General features: G+C 42.6%; 1 protein-coding gene across 2 annotated transcripts; it reads right to left on the bottom strand.

The window, feature by feature from the left end:
* Positions 1 to 4,459: 4,459 nt before the first annotated feature.
* Positions 4,460 to 19,704, bottom strand: LOC147456484 (AT-hook motif nuclear-localized protein 4-like). Of its 2 annotated transcripts, XM_086514932.1 has the most exons (6): positions 18,830 to 19,704; positions 18,551 to 18,603; positions 8,088 to 8,219; positions 5,766 to 5,927; positions 5,036 to 5,075; positions 4,460 to 4,942 (listed from the first exon to the last, which is right to left on the bottom strand). In XM_086514932.1, exons 1-6 carry the CDS (start codon positions 19,506 to 19,508, stop codon positions 4,821 to 4,823), a joined length of 1,188 nt encoding a protein of 395 aa, XP_086371058.1. In that variant the 5' UTR covers positions 19,509 to 19,704; the 3' UTR covers positions 4,460 to 4,820. The 2 variants fall into 2 exon arrangements, with proteins under 2 accessions (XP_086371058.1, XP_086371057.1); XM_086514931.1 differs by lacking the exon at positions 5,036 to 5,075.
* Between the last annotated feature and the right edge of the window lie 884 nt (positions 19,705 to 20,588).

The raw sequence follows: 20,588 nt of genomic DNA, 5'->3' as shown, positions 1-20,588 counted from the left end.
TGTTCTAGACTCTAACTAAAGTGGAAGTAAAAGCACATTAAAAATCACAAAATGTTCAACAAATTCAAGATCAAGAGAAGAACAAAGATGAGACAAAAGATAAAAAATCTTCTACATTTATCAAATTCCTTGTATATGGAAAAACAAAACTCAAGGTTACATGTTCAGTTGTAATAGATCCTTTGTTACAAAGAATTTAATGTCTTATAGCACTTCTGTAATGATAAGAAAGCCACCAATGAAAGATCTAGAAGATATAGTGTACACAAGTTCTAAGACACCAATTCCGCTTTCGCATGGTAGAAGCTATACTCAAGTTGAGTTTATGGGAGTTTAAGGATACATTCTACATAATAGAATCTCATCACATCAAAGAGAGCCTAGTCCTAAAAAAAAGATAGATGAACATCTTCTTTGGACAACAACACAAAGTGTCAACGACAATAGTGACCATCCCAGAAGCATCTCAAGCCCATGCAAAAAAAACACTAGTATTTGGGCCATCAAACCACCTAAGGTAATAGCCAGGAAATACTCATCCCTAGACAAACATTCAACCAAGGACGAGTTGAGCTATCAATGCAAGACAAACAACTCAATCAAGAGAAAGAACACCTGCAAAAGGCATCAGAAAAGACCTTTAAAGAAACATGAAACGAGACAAATATGGGTACAAAAGTTGGAACTCTACTGTCTACCCAACAAAGGCAAGTAAAGGAATGAATGATTCTAGTCAAGCTACTTGAACCACAAGTATATAACATAGGTAACACTCAAATCAGGTTACATAAAGTAGTAGCTCAACATGGAACCATTAAGAATAATTGTATGGCACAAAGCTCCACCCAAAGGCCACCAACCACAACCAATACCATCTACATAGTACATCAACAATAAGGAACCTGCTACCAATGCTCGATGGTCGAAGAATGAGAGCAAGGACATACACGTTTAAGCCATTCTTTAAGAGTAGCTCTTGTCTTCAAAGAAAATAACAATGCTCCATCAAAGAGAATGGGACCCAAATAAATGGTAGAAAAAATCAACTTCAAAGAATACGGAGTGCATTTTAGAGATCTCAAATATATGCATACTTCTTGCAGGAGGTCAACAACTACCTTCACCAATCAAAGAATCAAAGGCTTAAATATACAAAAGTTTGACACTAAGGACTCATTTCAAATTTCTTCAGAGTGGATGAAAAGTTAGAGAGCTTGACTGAGTAGCAAATGAAGTCAATGTGCAGCGAATTTGGACTACAAGCACCATCACAAATTCCTATTCCCAAAGAAGATTGTGTGTCACCCACGATCATGAATTACAAATGCCCATATTTACTTACAACAAATGCTAGAAACATGAGTCAGGAATTAAAAAACGCCAAAAGTCCACGAAGCAAAAAGCTGATTTCACCTACTTTGTGGCTAGTTTCGAAGGTATCTTACAGAATGCCAATTTAAGTCATCAGTAGATTAATATGTTTGATGACAATGTGTAAGATTTCCTTTGGACTATTTCTACTATAATTGAAAGGTTTGATGTGGTTTGACCCCTATTGTTGTGATGATTAGAAGAGGGTAGGTTGTTAGAAATGCGACCAGGAGGAAGTACCCTTGCTATGATAATCTTGAACTGTATATGTAGCAAGTGAAGTGGCATAATAAAATATGATCATATTTTTGTTTTGCTGATATCATGTAAGATTGGATTTTCACATTTGTACAATTGTAACATGTCTTTAATATTGGTGTGCTTTTGGTATATTGGTGATGAGCATGTATGTGATGGTGTTGGAAATGTAGGGCGATATGAATTAGTCCACTTATGAGTAGAGAACACATGTCCTCACTATGAAGGCACAATTACCCATCTATATTCTATTACAAGGACAAGAAGAACAAAATCAAGGCAAGATAAAAGGTAAATGTAGCAAAATAGGAAATACCCCTTGTGTGAGATACATTGGATGCAATAATAACCTATGAGACATAGGCTATGTGCATACATGGCTTTACTATTCTACAAGAAGAGTGCACATAAGGGACATAGGAAACTTCCCATCCGCAACGCAATCCATCCACCAAAATCACCAACCACCACGTCGAGAACAAAATAATTATCCCTTGCTAAGGGAAAGAAGCTCTCAAGGAACTTTCACACGTTAGGTAATATCAAAGGATGGAGCACTGTGAAGGAGTTGTGCCGCTTCAAGTGGACACATGACAACTACAGTCCTACATGCTACATAGAGCCATAAAGATGTGATTCTTGCTTTCACCTTTATATTTTGAGGCAATTTTATCACACACTTTTTCATAATTTTCTTGATAGAGGAATGTAGAATACAGTGATGTGGACTTCATTGGCCAAAAGGGTTCGAATGATATCAAACTTAAGCACCTAATCTATTTTTAGGGAAGTGTGTAGCCACCCATGTAGACTCTAGTGGACGATCCCATTACCATAAAAGGGTTAGTCTTGTCGGCTTTTGGATCTTTTGTGTGTATGCTCCTTGTGGAGAAACCTTTGAGGTGCCAAGTGTCGCCCACCGTGCCCTAAGTTCTCATGTACATTAAGAATGTCTAATTATTTTGATATGATGATTTTTATAGACTCCTTTCACTGGGGTTTAGAGATTTCAAGCAAGTGCTTGGGATTGGATTGGATTATGTGTGGGATAACATGGATATCTCAATCTCCTTAAGAGGAGGTGCTACATCATTCTATGTTCTTGTGGGAAAGAGGAACATGTATCTCCTTGCAAGATTGGACTTTCTACAGAGAGTGTAAATATAGGATTGTGTATCATTAGGTGGCACAACCAAGAATGGCAGCGAAGGTCCTCGATATTTGTTGTCACAAGTTTTTCTTTACCATATTTCTAACCCTATTAGCTTATGTGAAGCTTTTCTTGTCGTATCATCTTTTCTATTTTCAGATTTGAGCAAGCTTCTCCATATTAAATACAAAATTAACGTACTTGTACATACCAACTATCACAAAAAAAGAGAGGCTATTGTAAATTGCATAAAATCGTAAAGTTACCTTACAAATTTATCACATTTGATGTAGTGTACTTACTTCTTGTAGCAGACATAATTGAAAAAAGAAGCTTATTCCATGCTCGTACATTGGAAGGACTACTTTCAATAGGTTTTCAATAGTGATCCCCAATGGTATATTTTTTTTATCATGATATTAGTAAGGTTGAACTATAGTTGTGATGTTTTAAGGTGGTGTTTGTAAAGTTGATACATGCCCCTCAAAAGCTCTATCTTTATCCAGAGAGAGAGAGAGAGAGAGAGAGAGAGAGAGAGAGAGAGAATTTTTAAGGAACAACCCGCTAGACTCATTGACACGCTTTTTTCTGTTGGGGAGCAGTGGTGCATGTAAGCTGCATCCAAGGCCGTCCGATGGGCAAGGTGAATAGTTTAAGATTCTTATTGACCTTGGAAAGACAAAAAAGCCACGCAGGTAGGGTGAGGCACCAAGGTTGGAACTCACCACCTCGAGCTCATTGTATCAATGCCTTACCATTAACTTATTTGCCACGAATTTTGATGTTCCTGCTGAACACAAAGGCATCACATCTAGATCACATGCGGATCAAAGCCCATGCCTAGCTCACATGGTGATCACATTGTGTTTATTGCAAAATCTTGTGGTCATATTATATGATGATCATGTTGTGATCACAACTAAGCACATCCACGGTCCGACGACGTAGATGAACGCCACCCACACCTTTTGACATGTGGTCATATTACATGATGATCATGTTGTGATCACAACTAAGCACATCCACGGTCCGACGACGTAGATGAACACCACCCACACCTTTTGACATGGACCATTGATCCCCACTCGAGAGGTCCATGTCAATTAGTCTCGAGGCCAAGCAACCACAAAGATCTGAGTGAGTGAGAGAGAGAGAGAGAGAGAGAGAGAGAGAGAGAGAGAGAGAGAGAAGAAGAAGAAAAGAGCATTTTAACGTCGTAGGAAGCTATCCCAAGAGACCTCAAAGATCCATGAGAGAGAGAGAGAGATTTCTATGTATAAATAGTGGGTTATAGCGGGTACATAAGATTTCTATGTATGGATAGTGCATGCATGGCACGCATGCACGCATTTCTATGTATGGATAGTGCATGCATGGCACAGATGCTTGTTTGTGCACGCACTATCCACACAGAAAAATCTCTCTCTCTCTCTCTCTCTCTCTCTCTCTCTCTCTCTCTGACCCAACCCTACAAGGCGCCCAATGTGAGTACTCTTAGTTCTACGGCACCCACTCAACAACAATCTATAGTGCAATATGGTCGCAACCTATTCTGAAAGACTAAAACGCTCTATTTCAACAAAGAGGTGACCAAAGGCCCCATTTACAACAAGCATATGCATGCAAGTAGGAAAAGGTTAGCATTGTCGTTGTTGGCAGTTTTTGACATGTTAGAAAAAATGGCAGTGGTAGGTGGAATAAATTAAATGCCTGCAGATGAGTACACTTGCTGAATGGTGTGAGCATAGTCTGAAAGGCTCAAAAAAACCCTGCTCAAGGAAAAAGTTAGCCTCTAGTAAGGAAAAGTTAGGCCTGTTGTGTGTGAGTGTGTGTGTGATTTGCAAGGAAAAGTGTTTCACCACCAAAAGCACTCCCACCTGCATTGCATGCCTAGATTTGCTCGTTGTGACCACTTGTTTCTAGATCAAAATGGCTGCCGCCCCAATCAGCCGATTGAAGCGGCATTACATGATGGGATGTTCGCTCTGTGTCAATCCCTTCTATAGAATTGGAGTTCTGGTCCGGCATGGATCCGGAAGCATCATGCTCTGCCAAAGCCAACGACGACTGCTGTTTTTCCTCGCTCTCTAGTGGTTTGCCTTCTACACTTCCTGCTCGAACTTGACTTTTGCGGTTCTCTTGAAAGAAAGTTCCGAGCACAATCTGCAACCCAAAATATTTATATCAGAGCCAAATTCTATAACCATAAACCCTAAACCATACCTTTCTAAAAGTCTATGGGTAAAGAAGCAATACTTGGAGCTACAATAACAAGGTGAAGGCTCATGTTGGCATCCTAAACAGAAAAATGAGAAAGGAAGTCATATGAGGCTCTAAATTGAACCCATTCATAAGACTGAAAAACAAAGAAAGGACCCATTCATAGAGTAAAAAACAAAGAAAGATTGCTCACATGCAGACATAGGTCAAATATGCATAACTAATAACAAAATTTTCAAATGTACGCCTACCTCCCTTCTTCATTAAGGCTTGTTTTAGAAAGTCAAAAATCTCACATCTTGACACCAACCTGACCCCATTCAGTGAATTTTTCTATTTTCATGGGAACTATTGAGATGGATGCCGCTTGAACTTCCTAAAATAAAATAAATGAGTATGGAAGTATGGGTGCAATTAAGCAACAGGTATGGCCTCAGGAATGGATAAAGCTATGCGACAAGCATGCATGTTATAGAAAATGGGTATATTGAGTATAGGGAAAATAACCAAAATGCCCCTGATATTTGTCAAAATTCCCAAAATACCTATCAAATTAAAAAAAAATTACAACAATACCCCTCTGATTTGGCTAAAATTTTTCAAAATGCCCTTCAATTTTATCGAAATTCCCAATATCGCCCCCTTGTTACTGGGTGTTTTGGTAATTTTCCATTGAATAAAAGATATACTGGATAATACATAACCACCGTCAAATGTACGTGAATAAAAGACACCTTGAATAATAGATATAGACACTGGATAATACCTGAACAGGACTCGCTGCCATAAGAAGGCCCGCAACTTTTCCTCCAATAACTCTACCATCTGGGCCAGCCAATGATACACTCAAACCCCCAGTTCTGCTCTGCGTGCCCCCAATGTCAGATAGCAAAAATAAGCCTGATAAAGAGAGAACTTCAAAACGGCCCTGAGATGTTAAAACAGAAAATTATATCAGAGAAACAAACAGATTGAACCACATGTAGCAGCACTTGAGCCAGGAAAGAACACCAAGAACTACCAAGTCCACATTAACTTTAAAGGCAAACATCTCCAAACGCTTTCCTTTTTGTTTTTGTTTTGTTTTGTTTTGTTTTAGGAGTCGGGTTGGGCACTCCCGGCCGCTCCCCTCATACACCAAAAAAGTGCACAAGAAGAACGACCAGGACTATGCATCCAGGCTCCTAGGGCAGACGCTTTTGTCACTAGCTTCCACTGGACTACAAGAGGCCAAAATTATCTACACTCTTAGAGCAGTGCCCTTGAGAGACCCATCTCGTTGACTAGTTATGGGCATGACAACGACTAAGTACCTTTGTTCAGAGGCCCACGTACTGCGGGACTTGCTTCGGTCTTCCCTTTGGAGTTGCCTCCTCCAGGTAACTTATCGCTCACCTCCGACGGTTTTCCCCTAGGAAATGCCATACCCGCTTGGAAGGGCATTAGCTCACAGGTGGCATCCGCTGAGGTTAGTGGTGTCTCCCTTTGCACCTCCCAACCCCTTTTTGGTGAGGTTGACCCCCCCCCAGGGGAGCAAGGCACTTGGGCGCTCTTGTAGCTCATTTGGCTTTGCTTGGGGAGAATGACGTCATTTCCCTCGAAAGGGATCGGATTAAAGAATAAAGCATAGGAAGAGGGCATTATTCCCCCATCCGCCTATGCAGAGCACCCAAGTACCGGGGTACAACCTCACCAAGGAACTTCGCCACAGACACGTGCCCTATGGTTCCATTCCTCAAGTGCGGATCACGGGGTACCCAGAAGGGCAGCCACTTCCCACGAGCCTCCCCATCAAGGAGAATAACGGTCCTTTCTTCAAGGTCCAACGGCAGGTCGATATCGTTGAAGGTGGAGTTGAATCAGTTTAGCCAGCACCCCCTAGAATCATCAATCGCCGAACAAGGCACCAGCAAATGCGAAAGCGAACGACCCTCTAATTGGGAGCACAGTGAGCAAATACTGTGTCCGCGCCTCCAACTATCAGCCAGTGTTAGTCCGCCTACTCTCGCGAGAGCCAACACTCTCTCTTCTTTCCTATTCACGATAGTGCTCCTATTGAGCTGTAGCAGCAGGTATCCATGTGTTTGTTCAAAGCCGGCCATCTTATAGGGCTCCAACGCCAGGCACGAATGCCTCTCGTCCCACTTGTTGCGTGGTACTTATTCATCCAATTCTGGGTTCTTGTCGTCCAAGTCCACCTCTTGAACGGTTGGTTCTTAGGCTTCTTGTTTACCAAGGAGCCTATCCAGGTGGATGAAACCGAGTAGTACTTGTCAAAAGCCCTTGCTCGTTGTCCCCCACAAAGGGCAGGTACGGGTGAGATGTTAAACTCGTGGCGGAGAGTTGCCGTCCCTACAGAGGCCGAACTTGCTCCCTTCCCGAGTAACATTCGCATCCCGGTGGCAACGAGGCGCTGTAGAGAGTGAAGGGCACGCTGATCGTGGGCCCCCATAATTTCCGCGCCATAACAAATCACTGGATACACGCACGCCTTAAAAACAGTTTGCAACTCTTCATTGGAAGATTACTTCTCCCTCGATCGAAGATAATAGAACTAGGATCTTGGATGGTATTGTGGGCTCTCAAGCTAAAATAGCTTATTATTAGAAGACACAAATGCCTCTATTGTGAGCTCATTGGTTAGATTTCTATGTACACAACACTTAAAGATAGATCTCTATTTCAGAAAAGACTAAACTTTGCAAAATTTGGAGCAAACTATCTAAGATTGATAAAGGGTATTTGTTGAAATTTCGGGGGTATTTTAGGATTTCACCAAATTTAGGGGTATTAAGGTAATTTCCCCTAGAAAGAAATGATAAATTTCTATGCCAAGGTCCACTTGGAGGCATGAGGAAACCAAGCCTAGCACAATTTTTTTTAAAATTTCACATTAATGCCAGAAAGTAAAGCATGCAAAATTGTAGATACGATGACGATCGCAAAATTCACCTCCAATATTGATGTTTGCACAGAACCAAAGCCATGAAAGTCAAACCATCGCAATCAATTTGAAGTGTTTCCCAACATAAAAAAGGTGTGTGCCTTATAAAGCATGCATCCATTAACGCAAGAGAGCAGTCCCAACCTCATACATCACAGCACTGCTCGAAACTCCAGCATGGCGGAGGCTTGCATTTGAGATTGCCCCATTGGCAGATAATATACACACTGCCCACGGTCCTTGTTGCAAAAAAAACATGATCTTTGAAGTTATATCCTGCAACACATTTGCCACTGGCTCTTTATCATCAGACCTCATGACTAACCCATTGCAAATCAAAATCTTCATGCAAAATTTTCAGCATTGCAAAAGTGAATGGATATGGAAAATGATGAGATCTTCCTTGTCTTGCCAAAATTGGTAACTACTCAAAAAAAGAAAAATCTTTTTCTAAATTCTCTCATATGAAAATGCTTGAGAATTTGCTCACATTTTTATCTATATTGCAGAGAAAATAAGAGCCCAGATTATCTCAAAGGGACTCCTGAATTAACATCCACGCAAGCATCACCAAGTAACCATCTTTTACCACAGCACAAGAAGAGAAGACAGTGCACTACAACTCCCTCCTTAGAAACTCGAAAAAGAAGAACAATATACGACCAAGTCAGCAATACAAGAGCAATACATCACACCTGCAAACAACTAAATTAAACTGGAAGTGGCACAGAAAGAGTGATGAGTGCCCCAGCAGGTATTGCTTGAATGATTGATAAACAGTTGGGATAAAGTTCTGAAGTTCCTTTGCTGGAAGTAGTGCTTTCTCAAATGCTGGATGTTACCCTCGTTTGAAAGGTGCTAGACTGAGCACCCTAGCAAGACCCCAATGTTTAAGAGTTAAGTTCACCTTCCAGATGCTTTTCCTCCTGCTTACAGGCTCTCATCACACGTGCACGCACTGGCCCTTGGTTGTAAATTCGTACACCTGCTAAACAGGGATCTCAGGCACATGTAGGGTTTGCACCAGCCCTTTGCCTGTCTCAGGCTTGTTTTGGCCATTTTACTATTTTCAGGATAAGGGTTTTATTTTTGGTCGTGATATTTGACACATAGATTTGTTCGACCTTGCCTTGGCTCACTATATTTGGCTAACTATATATGAAGCCTAAGGGGCTCTCTATCCTATGTCTTGTATCATTCACATTGTTTTCCATCTGGAGTTATTGGGCTCGCCAGCCTTTTGTCCATCTGTCTCTCTTCTCTCTCTCATGCTTTTATTTCTTTCCTCTCTCTTCCACTACACACTCCGACATGGTATCAGATCTAGCCTAGAATCGTCGCTCCGCTAGGTTAGAGGAGCCCTCCATGCGGTCATACTATCCACGAAGAGTATGGATCAACTTCAGCCAAAGTGCTCTAACAATCTCCGTTGGGGGCCTCTAGCCATCCCTCAAAAACCCTGAAGCATCTGGCCCGCCAAATGAACCATATAGTGAGATCTCCGTTGGGGGACTCTAGCCGTCCCTCAAAAACCCTGAAGCATCTGGCCCGCCAAATGAACCATATAGTGAGATTGCTCAAGCTCAAGTCCCGCTTGTGGGCCACTGATGCAATCGTGAAGTTGGGTGAGGGGCACTGTTGAAGCTTTTCTATATGGAGCCTAATGACCTAGCTACCAAGCTCGGACTCATGCCCCAAGGCCGGGGGCCAGAGGAGGTCGACCACACTACAGCTCCCCAAGTATAGATCCTGTTGCTAAACGGACTATCTTCTTATTTTTCTGAGTAATTTCTATTTATTGAAATTAGGATACTTATATGTGTGCACTACATTAGACCTTCTCTACGAGTACATGAATAAATTGGGGAGGCTCTTGAAAGGAATGCCTACTTGCCACGTGAAAAGTAAGTTCAAACCGTTTGTAGCGCCGTAAGTTTTATCATAATCGTATGAATTTTTTATGGGGTGCTTTATGTATGTTATTTTATATGTATGCATAATGCAATGGTTTCAATGGTTGTCAGGGTTGATGAGTTGCAAGAGGTGTGGTTATCACGTTGGAATTGGTTTCATAAACCAATCCATGCAGCTGCCCATGTCGTACTCCCTTTATGGCGTAGTCAAGATCAATATGAATCAAGCGAACTAGATGAAGGGTTACAGGAGTATGTGCAAAACTATGCAAAAGGTAGCAATGATCAGGAGGATAGAAGATGATTTGTTGGCCTTTCGGAATGGAAGTAAATACTTTGGTCGAGCCACTGCAAAGCTGCAAGAGAGACAACTCCAGCCTGTCTCATGGTGTAGCAGACTTGGACACTCCAAGTCAAGAATCGACCATGACAGCACCAAATAACCACTTCAAAACAGTTTACAGTTCACAAGAGATTTGCACTGGCCCGGCAGAGTTCCGTGCCTAGAGATATTGGCCCAAAGACTGGCGCCCCTTTCGGTATTTCTTTTTGTATTAATCTGAGTTCAAAGTAAGTGGTTGGGTCTCACTCTCAGACTCTGCGTCCAGATGCTTTGCAGAGTGGGAGCCCAAACCACATATTTATTTACAAGGGTTGCCAAAAGCAGAGCCCCAAAAACTTAAAATAAAGCAAAAGCTCTTTTTCTCTCACAAGCTCTCTTGAGCTTCAAAAATAAAGCAATGGAGTTCTCTCTCTCTCTCTCTCTCTCTCTCTCTCTCTCTCTCTCTCTCTCTCTCTCTGCAATTGCGTTGAACAAAAGCAAATCTGCCACAGAAAGCAGCCTCCGCAAATTCCGACGCGATTTCCGGGATCTGCCGTATAGTGCCACATGTCATGCTTGCGTGTTTTATGGAATCTTCCCCTGCTGCCTTTAGGGTTAAGGTTAGGGTTTCTGCAATTTTAGGGTTTTTGACAGGTTTTAGGGTTAGGGTTTCCAAAATTAGGGTTTCAATAGCAGTTAGGGTTAGGGTTTCTGCTCTCAGGCCGCCACGTCATCACTTTGTAACATACCCCCCTCTTGAAAGCATTGTAATCGCCCTTGATTACGTCTGCAAAATAGACAGAGGCCATAAACCGTCTTAGCAAACACTGACTGTTAGTACCTACGTACTAGGAACACACATCTAGCACATGTACCAATCGACAGTCACATCACACGAAAGTAATCGTCCGCGATTACAGCATATCTACAAAACAACTCAAGTTAGCTCAAAAATTTCCGAGGGTCGTTCCGAGGGACAATCCATTTTCCCATTCCAAATTGGAGCTCTTAATTTCCTCCGTCGTTGGCTTCCCAAATGAATCTCATCCAATAAGGAGTCTCCTTCCAAATTAGAACTCTTTATATCCTAGGTCATTGGTTTCCCAAAAGTATCTCATCCAATAAGGAGTCTCATTCCAGATCGGAACTCTTGATATCTTGGGTCGTTGGTTTCCCAAAAGTATCTCATCCAATAAGGAGTCTCATTCCAGATTGGAACTCTTGATCTTAGGTTGTTAACTTCCCAGAAGTGTCTCATCCAATAAGGAATATTCATTGGTTGGCACATCACAATGCAGCACAAATGCTCACATATGCATGTTACAAGACACAACGAGCAACACAGTTGAGCACTCCCCTGAGACAAACGGTCTACGGTATGATACTCGACGACTACCTCGTCACTCCCCCTCCCACCCCCAAATAATCTAAAAAGGTCCGGGCCATGAGTTCAGAGGACTAGTACAACCAAACGCTCCCTGACCGCAGCATGCGTCGCTTGGAGGTTCAAGCATACAACCAAGCGTCCCCAGACATCCCGTTTGCGCCGTTCAGAGGTTTTCCAACATACAACGAAACACTCCCCAGACATCCCGTCTGCATCATTCAGAGGTTCAAACAATACCAAAACAGCATTTCTCACTACTCCACCCGAGACTCGAGAGTAAATTACCAATCAATGAAACCAAGATTAAAAAACCAAAGTCAAACAGTTCAAATCGGCACCAAGGCAAGTTTAAAACAGATAAGATCCATTTTAAACAAATTTCAAACAATACTTCCTCAAACAGAGTCAAAAGTATCTAACTACAAAACAACTCAAAAATTCACTCAGGTTTTTTGTTCGGATAGCCGAACTTTAAGGACGACTAGCTTGTCCTTCTGCATCAGGATAATGGTTCGGTTTCGGATGTGGAGAATCGCATCATTCTTGTCATGCCAAGGCATGCCCAAGAGAACGTCGCAGTTGCCCAACTTCATAATGTGGAAATCTGCTTTTCCATGATAATCTTGGATAGTCATTGGAAGAGCACCAATGAGCGGTACCACTTTCTGAGTTTGCCTCGTGGCTAGCTCGACTTCTACTTCTCCACCCTCTGCATCATAATCAAAGTGTATCTGCTTCAAGAATTCTGGATGGATAAGGTTTTCTGTAGCTCCGGGGTCAAAGAAAATACGGGCTTTCAAGCCGTTGACTTTGCCATATGCGTGACATAATTCCTTTGTACTTTCAAGGCTTATGCCATAGATATCAGGGACTAATCCAATAGCAGATGTAGCTCTCTTAAATGAAGGTGTCCCTGAAGATCGTTCTGTCGTGGGAGCAGAACGTTGCTCTATAGACGTCAAGGCTCACTCAGGACATGTAGTGAATGTATGCCCTGATTGAAAATTTTCGAAGCATCGGGCTTCTTTGTAAAAGGGTTTCTCGTTGACGACGTGTCAGACGAGGCCTTTGAGGTTGGGTTTCACAAGACTCCCGAGAATTTGTTCGTTGTTGCCGAGAGGTTTGGTTGGTTGCCGAGTTAGTTCTGTGGAAAACTCCAATTTTCCCTTCATCGTTTGTAGCCGACCGCGGCATGGTCCATAAGCTCTAGCATAGTTGACACTTTCTTGGATAGGCAATATTCTTGCAATGGTGATGGTAATCCAATGGTGTAGCGCTCGCATTGGGCCTCCAAAGCGAGCGATACCTAAGAAGGACACCGGAAGGTACACATCGAGAAACCTTTGGTTATAGTCGTCCATGGTTTCTCTAGCAAGCATTTTCAAGTTGCCCCATTTTGCCAAAATCCAGGCTTCAAAGAGAGAAGTCATCTGACTGCGTGCAAACACTATCTTGAAAGCTTGTCAGGTACTTGGAGCATGCGGTTGTGTCACGATTGAATTCCACCATTGCATAGTATTATCTTTAAGAAATCCCGCTCCTTGAGAAATCTTGGATTCTTCTGTATCTTTCCCCAAAGCATCGATGTTGTCGAATTGCTGTAGGAACTGCAATGCTTTCTTCCGATCTTTCACCCCAGAGAAAGCGAAATATTTGACAATCGTGCCGCAATCCTTGAAATCTTTCGGTTTATTAGGCGCGTATTCCGGGTACGGATAATAAGGGTATCCATGGGCTCCAACCATTGTAGCCTGGTGGTGGGGGAGGTGGGGGCAACGACTGTGGCAAAGGCGATTGCACAGGATCAGGGTCAGATGTCTATACCATATTCCTGAAGACTCCCCCGATCGGAACAGCTGGCTAGGAAGGTTGTGATTGGAAGCTCTTGCACTTTTTGGTGCCGGAGGAGGAGGTACCACCACCCTAGGGCATCAAAGGAGATAACATGTAATTCAAAAAACTGTTGAAAACTTTGCAACATCGGAAGATTCTGTTGAGAATGCCGCGAAAGAATTGTCGCGAAGCTCGTCGAGGAGAAACTACAAGTATTCTGCTGGAATCCATGAACGCCATGTCTTGGGTTCTTTATGGCTTCTGTCCTGTAAGACAGAGCAGTGAAGACGGGAGCGCGCCCGATGCGCGATGAAGTAAGCGTGGGAGTGGCTAACAAGTCCAATGTCAGGACACAGAGATTCTTCCAATAAAATTCCGGTAGACTTTGGAAGCGCCGGTTTGCTCTGTCTGGTCTTTGGTGGGTTGCAGGTTGGCTCCGTTATAACTGGCTTGACACGTCAGCAGTTTGTGACAATCATGCTAGTCATACTAGATGCAAAATTAAAGGGACAATCCATCCCACTTATATCGGCCTCCAACATTTTCTAAAGTAATGAAATCCACTCTTTTGGTTTACTCAATCTATTTGAGAGATTTGGAAGAACATAAAAATTTAAATTTGTCAGAGTTTGTTAGGTGCAGCGGAATGATTGTTTGCGCTTTGCTCAAGATGAGTGCTCCGAACTGTGCTCAAGGTTCCTTTTAGTTCTTATGGAAGGGAGAGCCTTCCGTTCTTAATGGAATGTGCTATGATCACAAACAAAGTGAATGGACACTGTGCATGAAAGTGTATGAGACTGAGAGATAGAGAGAGAAGAGAGATACGACACTAGAGATGTTGTAAAACCCTCCTCCGAAGGCCCCACTCTCGTCGGCGAGAATGGTCTACTTATGATTGCACAAAGTGGTACAATGCGTATGCAATGGATTGATGCAACCTGGGACTATGCCGATGACGACGACGGTGATGACGACGACGACTTTAGGGCTGAAACCTGTGGTCTTCTATCTGCTGAATTTCTGCTAATCTTTGGGCTGTTTCGGGTGGCTGAAAATGACTGTTTTGGCTGCGTTTTCGAGGGCTGAATTTAGGATCCTCTACAACCAACTAGGGCTGAATCTGCTACTGAGGGGCATGCTGAAAACGCTGCTGTACCTGATGCATTTATGGCTGAAAACCAAAAACGCTGGGCTGCCTCTGCTAGCGTTAGTGAAACGCTGACCTGTTTGTGGAGGATGCGACCTTGCAATGCTGACAAACGCCAAGCTTGTGGGCGATGGTGAGAAACTGAAAACGCTAGGCTGGATGAGGGTGTGGGCGATATGGAAATACACAAACGCCAGGGTTCTGATGGGTTCTTGCTGAGAAGGTGCCTGTTGAGCGGGAGCTCCTGTTGCCTCTTCTGCTTATATATTTTCTTAGCAAAATTGCCCTACCTACTTTTGTTGGAAAGTCACTTAAAAATAATAAGTGAAAAATGTCAAAAATAGGGAAAATAGGCTAAATGCACTGGGAAATTCCCCTAACTGATATTCTAATGGATTCTGATGGGAATTCTGATGATCATGCTGTGTGCAACTAGAGGATATGCATCTATGCTAAGTGACTGGGCATGCACGGTCTACGACTAGACTCACAAAAGTGCTAGATCACTTCTAAATCTAAACTGACTGGACTGACTGAACCCTGTTATGTTGTAGCTTGTCATAGGGTTGGATGTGTCATGTGACAGAGTTAGAAACAGAACATCACGCACGTCGATTGTTTCTCTAAGGGTTTGCCTAGAGAGCTACCTCTTGAAGATCTGAAGATCACACGATTACTTTTTAGTTTGCTGATTCTTGGTTTGAATCTCCTTCATCTCAAAGTCAACTTTCCGATGAGCAAGGTATACCTGCCTTGAGCAAGTGCCATCAGTGATCACCCCTTGTATGTTAAACGTGTTTTGCTTTAGACAAATACCTCTTCAAAATTAAGAGGCCGTCTACAACAATACTTCACTCCCAACTGCTCATCCAAGGTGACTAGTTGAATAGAAGCTATTGGAAGATATGCATCTCACAACTTTTGTTGTAGGTCTACACGGTGTCATCCTCCTCAAAACCTAGGTGGCTCCAAGTACAGAGGATATCTACATCAAAAGCCTGTGTAAGGAAGCGAAGAGTTGTTTGAACTCTGATCTCCAACGAAGCCTTTGGAGCCTATACCTATATTAGTACCGCAGAAGAGCATTGTGCTTTAGGAAAGAAAAAGCCTTTCTTACCTTGGAAGCCTCAATAAAGTTGCCCCCAAAGAAAGCTATATCAAACCATTGAATGAAGGCCACTCATCCTACTATCCACGGAAAGCCTTGCACTTTTTCTCTCCAACCAAACATGTTAGCTAATCATAAAGTGTGACCATAAAGCAATGTTCCTGTTACCAGCAAAAGTTAAACCACCCAAGTCCCCAAAATCCCCATATCCCTAGAGTGATTCGCTGGCAGCAGCGCTCTTTTTTGGGTCTTTAGCTTCGATTCCAGCTCAGCTCTTCTCTTTACCCTTTGGTGCAAGCATGCCATGTCATCTCTTTGTGACACAGCATCATTGACATAATCAGTGGAGCCATGATCCTTCTAATTGATCGACACCTCCAATTTGCTCCCCTTCTTCCACGACTTCTACCTCCCACTTCCAAGTCTTCGTACTCCTCTTCCTCCTCATGTTAATGAGAGGAGATGCATGCCATGCTAGAGTCTATGTTTGCAACAGGGTCAAATTGCTTACAAAAAAACAATCGACTGAGCTCTGTTACCATCGAAACTGATTTGGTACTGGAAACACAAGCCAAGATGAACGTAACAAACTTCAGATCACACAAGGAACTGATGAGAGAAGCCACGCACAAGACGCCGCACCCCTGGCGGTATTTCTTAATTTTATTCATGAGCAAGTGTGTACAATCACTCTATAAGCCCACTCACTGAATCTAAATACAGCTGTCATGCAATCTAAATACAGTTGGCATGCAGGCCTTCAATTTAAAAGTTCTGCTCTGAATGCAAATAAATGCAACTTCTCACAACACTGCAGTTGCTAAAAAGCAAGTTATGGCACGTGGATTTGATCCTCAAAAAGCTGGTGCACACACCCGCCATGTCCATATCTTCTATTCACGCTGCCACAGCACCACAGCTAAGTCAATATCTGTACGGATTGCAGCCTCTTAGTCCGTAAGCTCTTTCTGTATGTTCGTCAACAACAACGGAGCCACGTCATCATTTTTGTCACATCTCATAAGGTCTCTATGGCCAATCTCAAAAAGGATGCAACCTTCTTTCAAAGCAATGGACATTTTACGCAATAAATAACTTTTGGGCATTGATCTTTTTTACAGAGGCCGATGTTGACACACAAAAAGCTAAAACAAACTTATTGGGGTTGCAAAAATCTAGTGCAATTCTTGAGACTTCCTGTCTCTGCCTTGTGGCTTTATCTAGAACAATTCTCTACCCGAAGAGGCCTTGTTTTCTATGTTAGTTGCTCTCAGTTTCCTGTTATTCATAATCTCTCTTAGGTATGTGTGAGTCTTTGAAGACAGATAAGATTTTCTGTCCAAATGGATAGCGCAAGGGATGCCATCAAAGATAGGACATGATTGAGAGATTATAATAGAAATTGCTCCCTGCTTGAAATAGCGAGTCTTTAAAGAAACAAGCATAATGATGGTTGCCTCCTATAGAAAAGAGGTATATTCCCACGATGGGCCTTACTCTATACTCCTCTTAACCTGATCTTCCCTAAAGTTTACCGAGAGCATCAAGCATCTAAAGACCATCTCATTGCACCATAGTCAACCTAAATATCTAAACCATCTAGAACCACTTTTAAGTCATCTGAGTTGCCATGGACATTTGAAAGGCATCTTAGGTAAGCTCTACATAATTATCTCTAGGTAAACATCTCTCTTTGCCCAGGACCAAGACATAACGCTATCCCAAGATAGATGTTTTTCAAAATGTAGCTAATGAGAAACGGTGTGGCAATCAACTATTAAAAGTGCTCGCCTTACTTTTATACCAAGAACGTCCTCCAATTACTTGATGAAAAAGGCAATAGCTCACATTCATTGGAGAACCCAAACCCGAACCTTCTTGAAAACCCTGGGCAAAGAAGAAACAACTTGGGCCTGAAAATACTCCTAAGGATACCTCAAGCAACCTACTAATAACGTAGGCGCATAAATAATTTTCTTGGAAGCATTCTCTCACGACATAGGATGAGAGTCGATAGCAATGTACCATCTCCATTCTAAAACCTCTCCTGTTTCTCTATGTATAAGCTTGTGTCACCTTACAACAGAATTCCAGCACTAGCATCAAGGCCCTGAAGTTTGTCTGCTGCAATATGAATAGACTCCCACACAAAAATCTGTTGCCTATGTACTATTTCTTCAAAAGCTAAGGACAACATTAACAAGCAAGTGTGAGGGATTATAGCACTTCCAATGTGGAGTTGACTAAGATTCTAGGGGCACCAACCAAATTACTACAATGCCGGTGACTTCTACGTTCCCAATAAACACTAACAGTTTCGTACACTAATATAGGGTCATTTCATTATGTCTGATTTCATTATGTCTGATTTGTAATTCAATTCCATGTTTAGCTGAATAATTCATAATTGATTATACATATGTAAGCCATGAGACTTTGGCAAGAGTTGCAAATAACATGAACATCCTGATTCATCACCATCATTCGATCGATCACCTTCAACTCTTATGTTTTGCAGCAAATTTTCTGCACAACCCTAAAACGTGAATGTTTCAACACCCCTGGGATTCATTCTCATACTCCATCTTGAAAAAGAAATGCAAAGTTTCTAAAAGACATATCAATAGCCGCCATTCAAACGTTCAATCAATCCGTTAGCACCCCACACCCAGAGAATCTTCACAGGTGGAAACCAGATCCATAAAGCACAGTCTCAATCCTTAAGAATACCACAACTAATAGTCCAGCTGAGGGAGAGAGTATTCTTATAAAAGGAGATACGTGTCATTTGATGATGCAAACCAACTTTTGATACGCATCATACAACATCTCTTCAAACATATGGTGTTCACTTAACGTTCTCTCGAAAAGCATGAACTTCATGGAAGCGACCATACCTCTCCTGTCTCGACCGTAAGAACATGGGGCACGAAACCTTGACCATTTGCACCTACCATCATGCACACCACATCGCTCAAGTTTAGAAAGAAACAATTAATTAGGTGAATCACATCAATTATGAAACCCTGTAATACATAAATCAACTCGATCACAAAATGCTTTGCTTGCACATCATGTGAAAATGTAATTTTTAGCACCTTAACCATGTTAGAATGTGACCAAGTACAAAGGATGAGTTAGAATGTGACCAAGTACAAAGGATGAGATCGTCTGACCATAATTAGAAAGCTGAGTCTTTTTGGATGGGCCCCTGCTCACTTTCTTCACATTAGGAGATGGAGAGCTTTGGGGCAGAGGAGCACCATTCGCATCGACAGTGTACTTGCGGGGTCTACCTCTCTTCCGCTTCACAGGATCAGATCGTGATAGCATGACAGCAGTGCTCATCCCTGTTCCGACACCCATAGCCGAAGGGGGGCTGGAGGTTGTGTTCAAAGAGTGTGGGATCATATGTGGTGGGGTTTCAGGAGGATAAATGCTTGCATTGAGGGTAGAACTGGGGTTAGGGTTAGGATTAGAGTTATGTCGCATTGCAGCAGGTGAGTGGATCATGGAGGGAAGAAGTGGGTTTCGCACGTTGGTGCCGCTTTGAAGTCGCTGCTGCTGCTGTTGCTGTTGCTGTTGCTGTTGCTGTTGCTGTTGCTGTTGCTGTTGTTGCTGCTGCTGCTGTAGTTGTTGAGCTTGTTGATGAGGCGAAGGTTGTTGCTGGGTTTGTTGATGCTGCTGGTGCAAAAGCTGCTGCTGAGAGAAAACGCCGGGGCCACTATGGAGGTGATGGTAGAATGAGCCAAGAGAGCCCTGCGGCTGTGCAACCATGGAGGAGGGGGATTGGGCGGGGAGTTGTTGCATCTGCATTTGCAGGCCAGGAGGGTGAGGGGAGTCCCTGGCCTCCATGCATGCAGAGGTACGCGCAAAACGGAAAGATCAAGATTGAGGAATCGCCATCGCCCGCATCGTCACTATCATCACCGTCGTCGAGACAATTATCAACTCGTTGCAACAGGCCAAGAACATGTTTTCTTTTCCTTCATCTGTGTGCGTTTGCGGGCGTGTGTGTGGGTGGAGGAGGGGGAGGCGAGAGACAGTTGCTTCCTTGTCTAGGTGGCACATAAATAGGAGGTCCTTATTTGTACATACATCACCTTTTTGTACCCACCATTTTTATATGCTAATAAAGTGGTACAAACATCCGCCCTTTCACACAAAAAGGCTTTTCTTTTTATGGTAATTTTGGTCCAGGGCGCTTTTTGCTCTAAGGGGAAAGGCAGGGCCCATAAAGTAGTGGAGATTACAAAAGTAGGTGAATTGACTATCAATAGGGCACCAACATCATTAAAATGGGTGCTTTTTGACCTACATAAGGCCCCCGCGCGACCCGTGGAACTCTTGTGAGCAATTTTGAACTGATGGATTAAGCTTGTCTATTAGTGTCTCATGGCAAAGTTACTAAGCAAAATAATTCAATTTTTTATTTACGATGTGCGTTGATCAAAGGGGCAATAATTAGGGGAACACGCCCCTTTCTCATAGTCTTATGTCGGCCATTATGACTTTCCACCTTGTTTTACTAGAAGCTAAGAGATTGAAGAGGGCAGTGAAGGTCTCTCTCTTAATGTTGAAAAGGGTCCAAAATAGTATGCCAACGGAAGACTCTGTATTTTAATGCTAGCTAAGGTTATTATGATTAGGGTGGATAACACAAGTGTAGCATTCATCACATGAAAGAGAGAATAAGAATACAAAGGGTTTCATATGTGGGAGAAGCTTGGACATCTAGGGTTGACATACTTTTGCGAATCGGGACGTCGTCATAGCCAAGAAACACATCTCATACTTGCGTGCACGTCCCTCAGGACCGAGGGTGCCAGGCATATATATATATATATATATATATATATAGATAGAGAGAGAGAGAGAGAGAGAGAGAGAGAGAGAGAGCATTGGGTACAATCATCCCCCTCTAGGCATGTATTT

Source organism: Adiantum capillus-veneris, chromosome 6, assembly GCF_014529385.1.
Source record: "Adiantum capillus-veneris isolate H3 chromosome 6, ASM1452938v2, whole genome shotgun sequence".
Lineage (NCBI taxonomy): Eukaryota > Viridiplantae > Streptophyta > Polypodiopsida > Polypodiales > Pteridaceae > Adiantum > Adiantum capillus-veneris.
Note: the sequence above shows the minus strand (reverse complement) of the source record. Positions and strands in the feature narration are given on the sequence as shown.

What these genes read in the sequence shown, in the direction of transcription:
- LOC147456484 (XM_086514931.1), bottom strand. Translation starts at nt 19,508, where the DNA reads ATGGAGGCCAGGGACTCCCCTCACCCTCCTGGCCTGCAAATGCAGATG. An exon ending in GACTCAGCTTTCTAATTATG is followed by an intron (nt 18,604 to 18,829) that starts GTCAGACGATCT and finishes GCATGATGGTAG; the next exon opens with GTGCAAATGGTCAAGGTTTC. An exon ending in TTACGGTCGAGACAGGAGAG is followed by an intron (nt 8,220 to 18,550) that starts GTATGGTCGCTT and finishes AATGTGTTGCAG; the next exon opens with GATATAACTTCAAAGATCAT.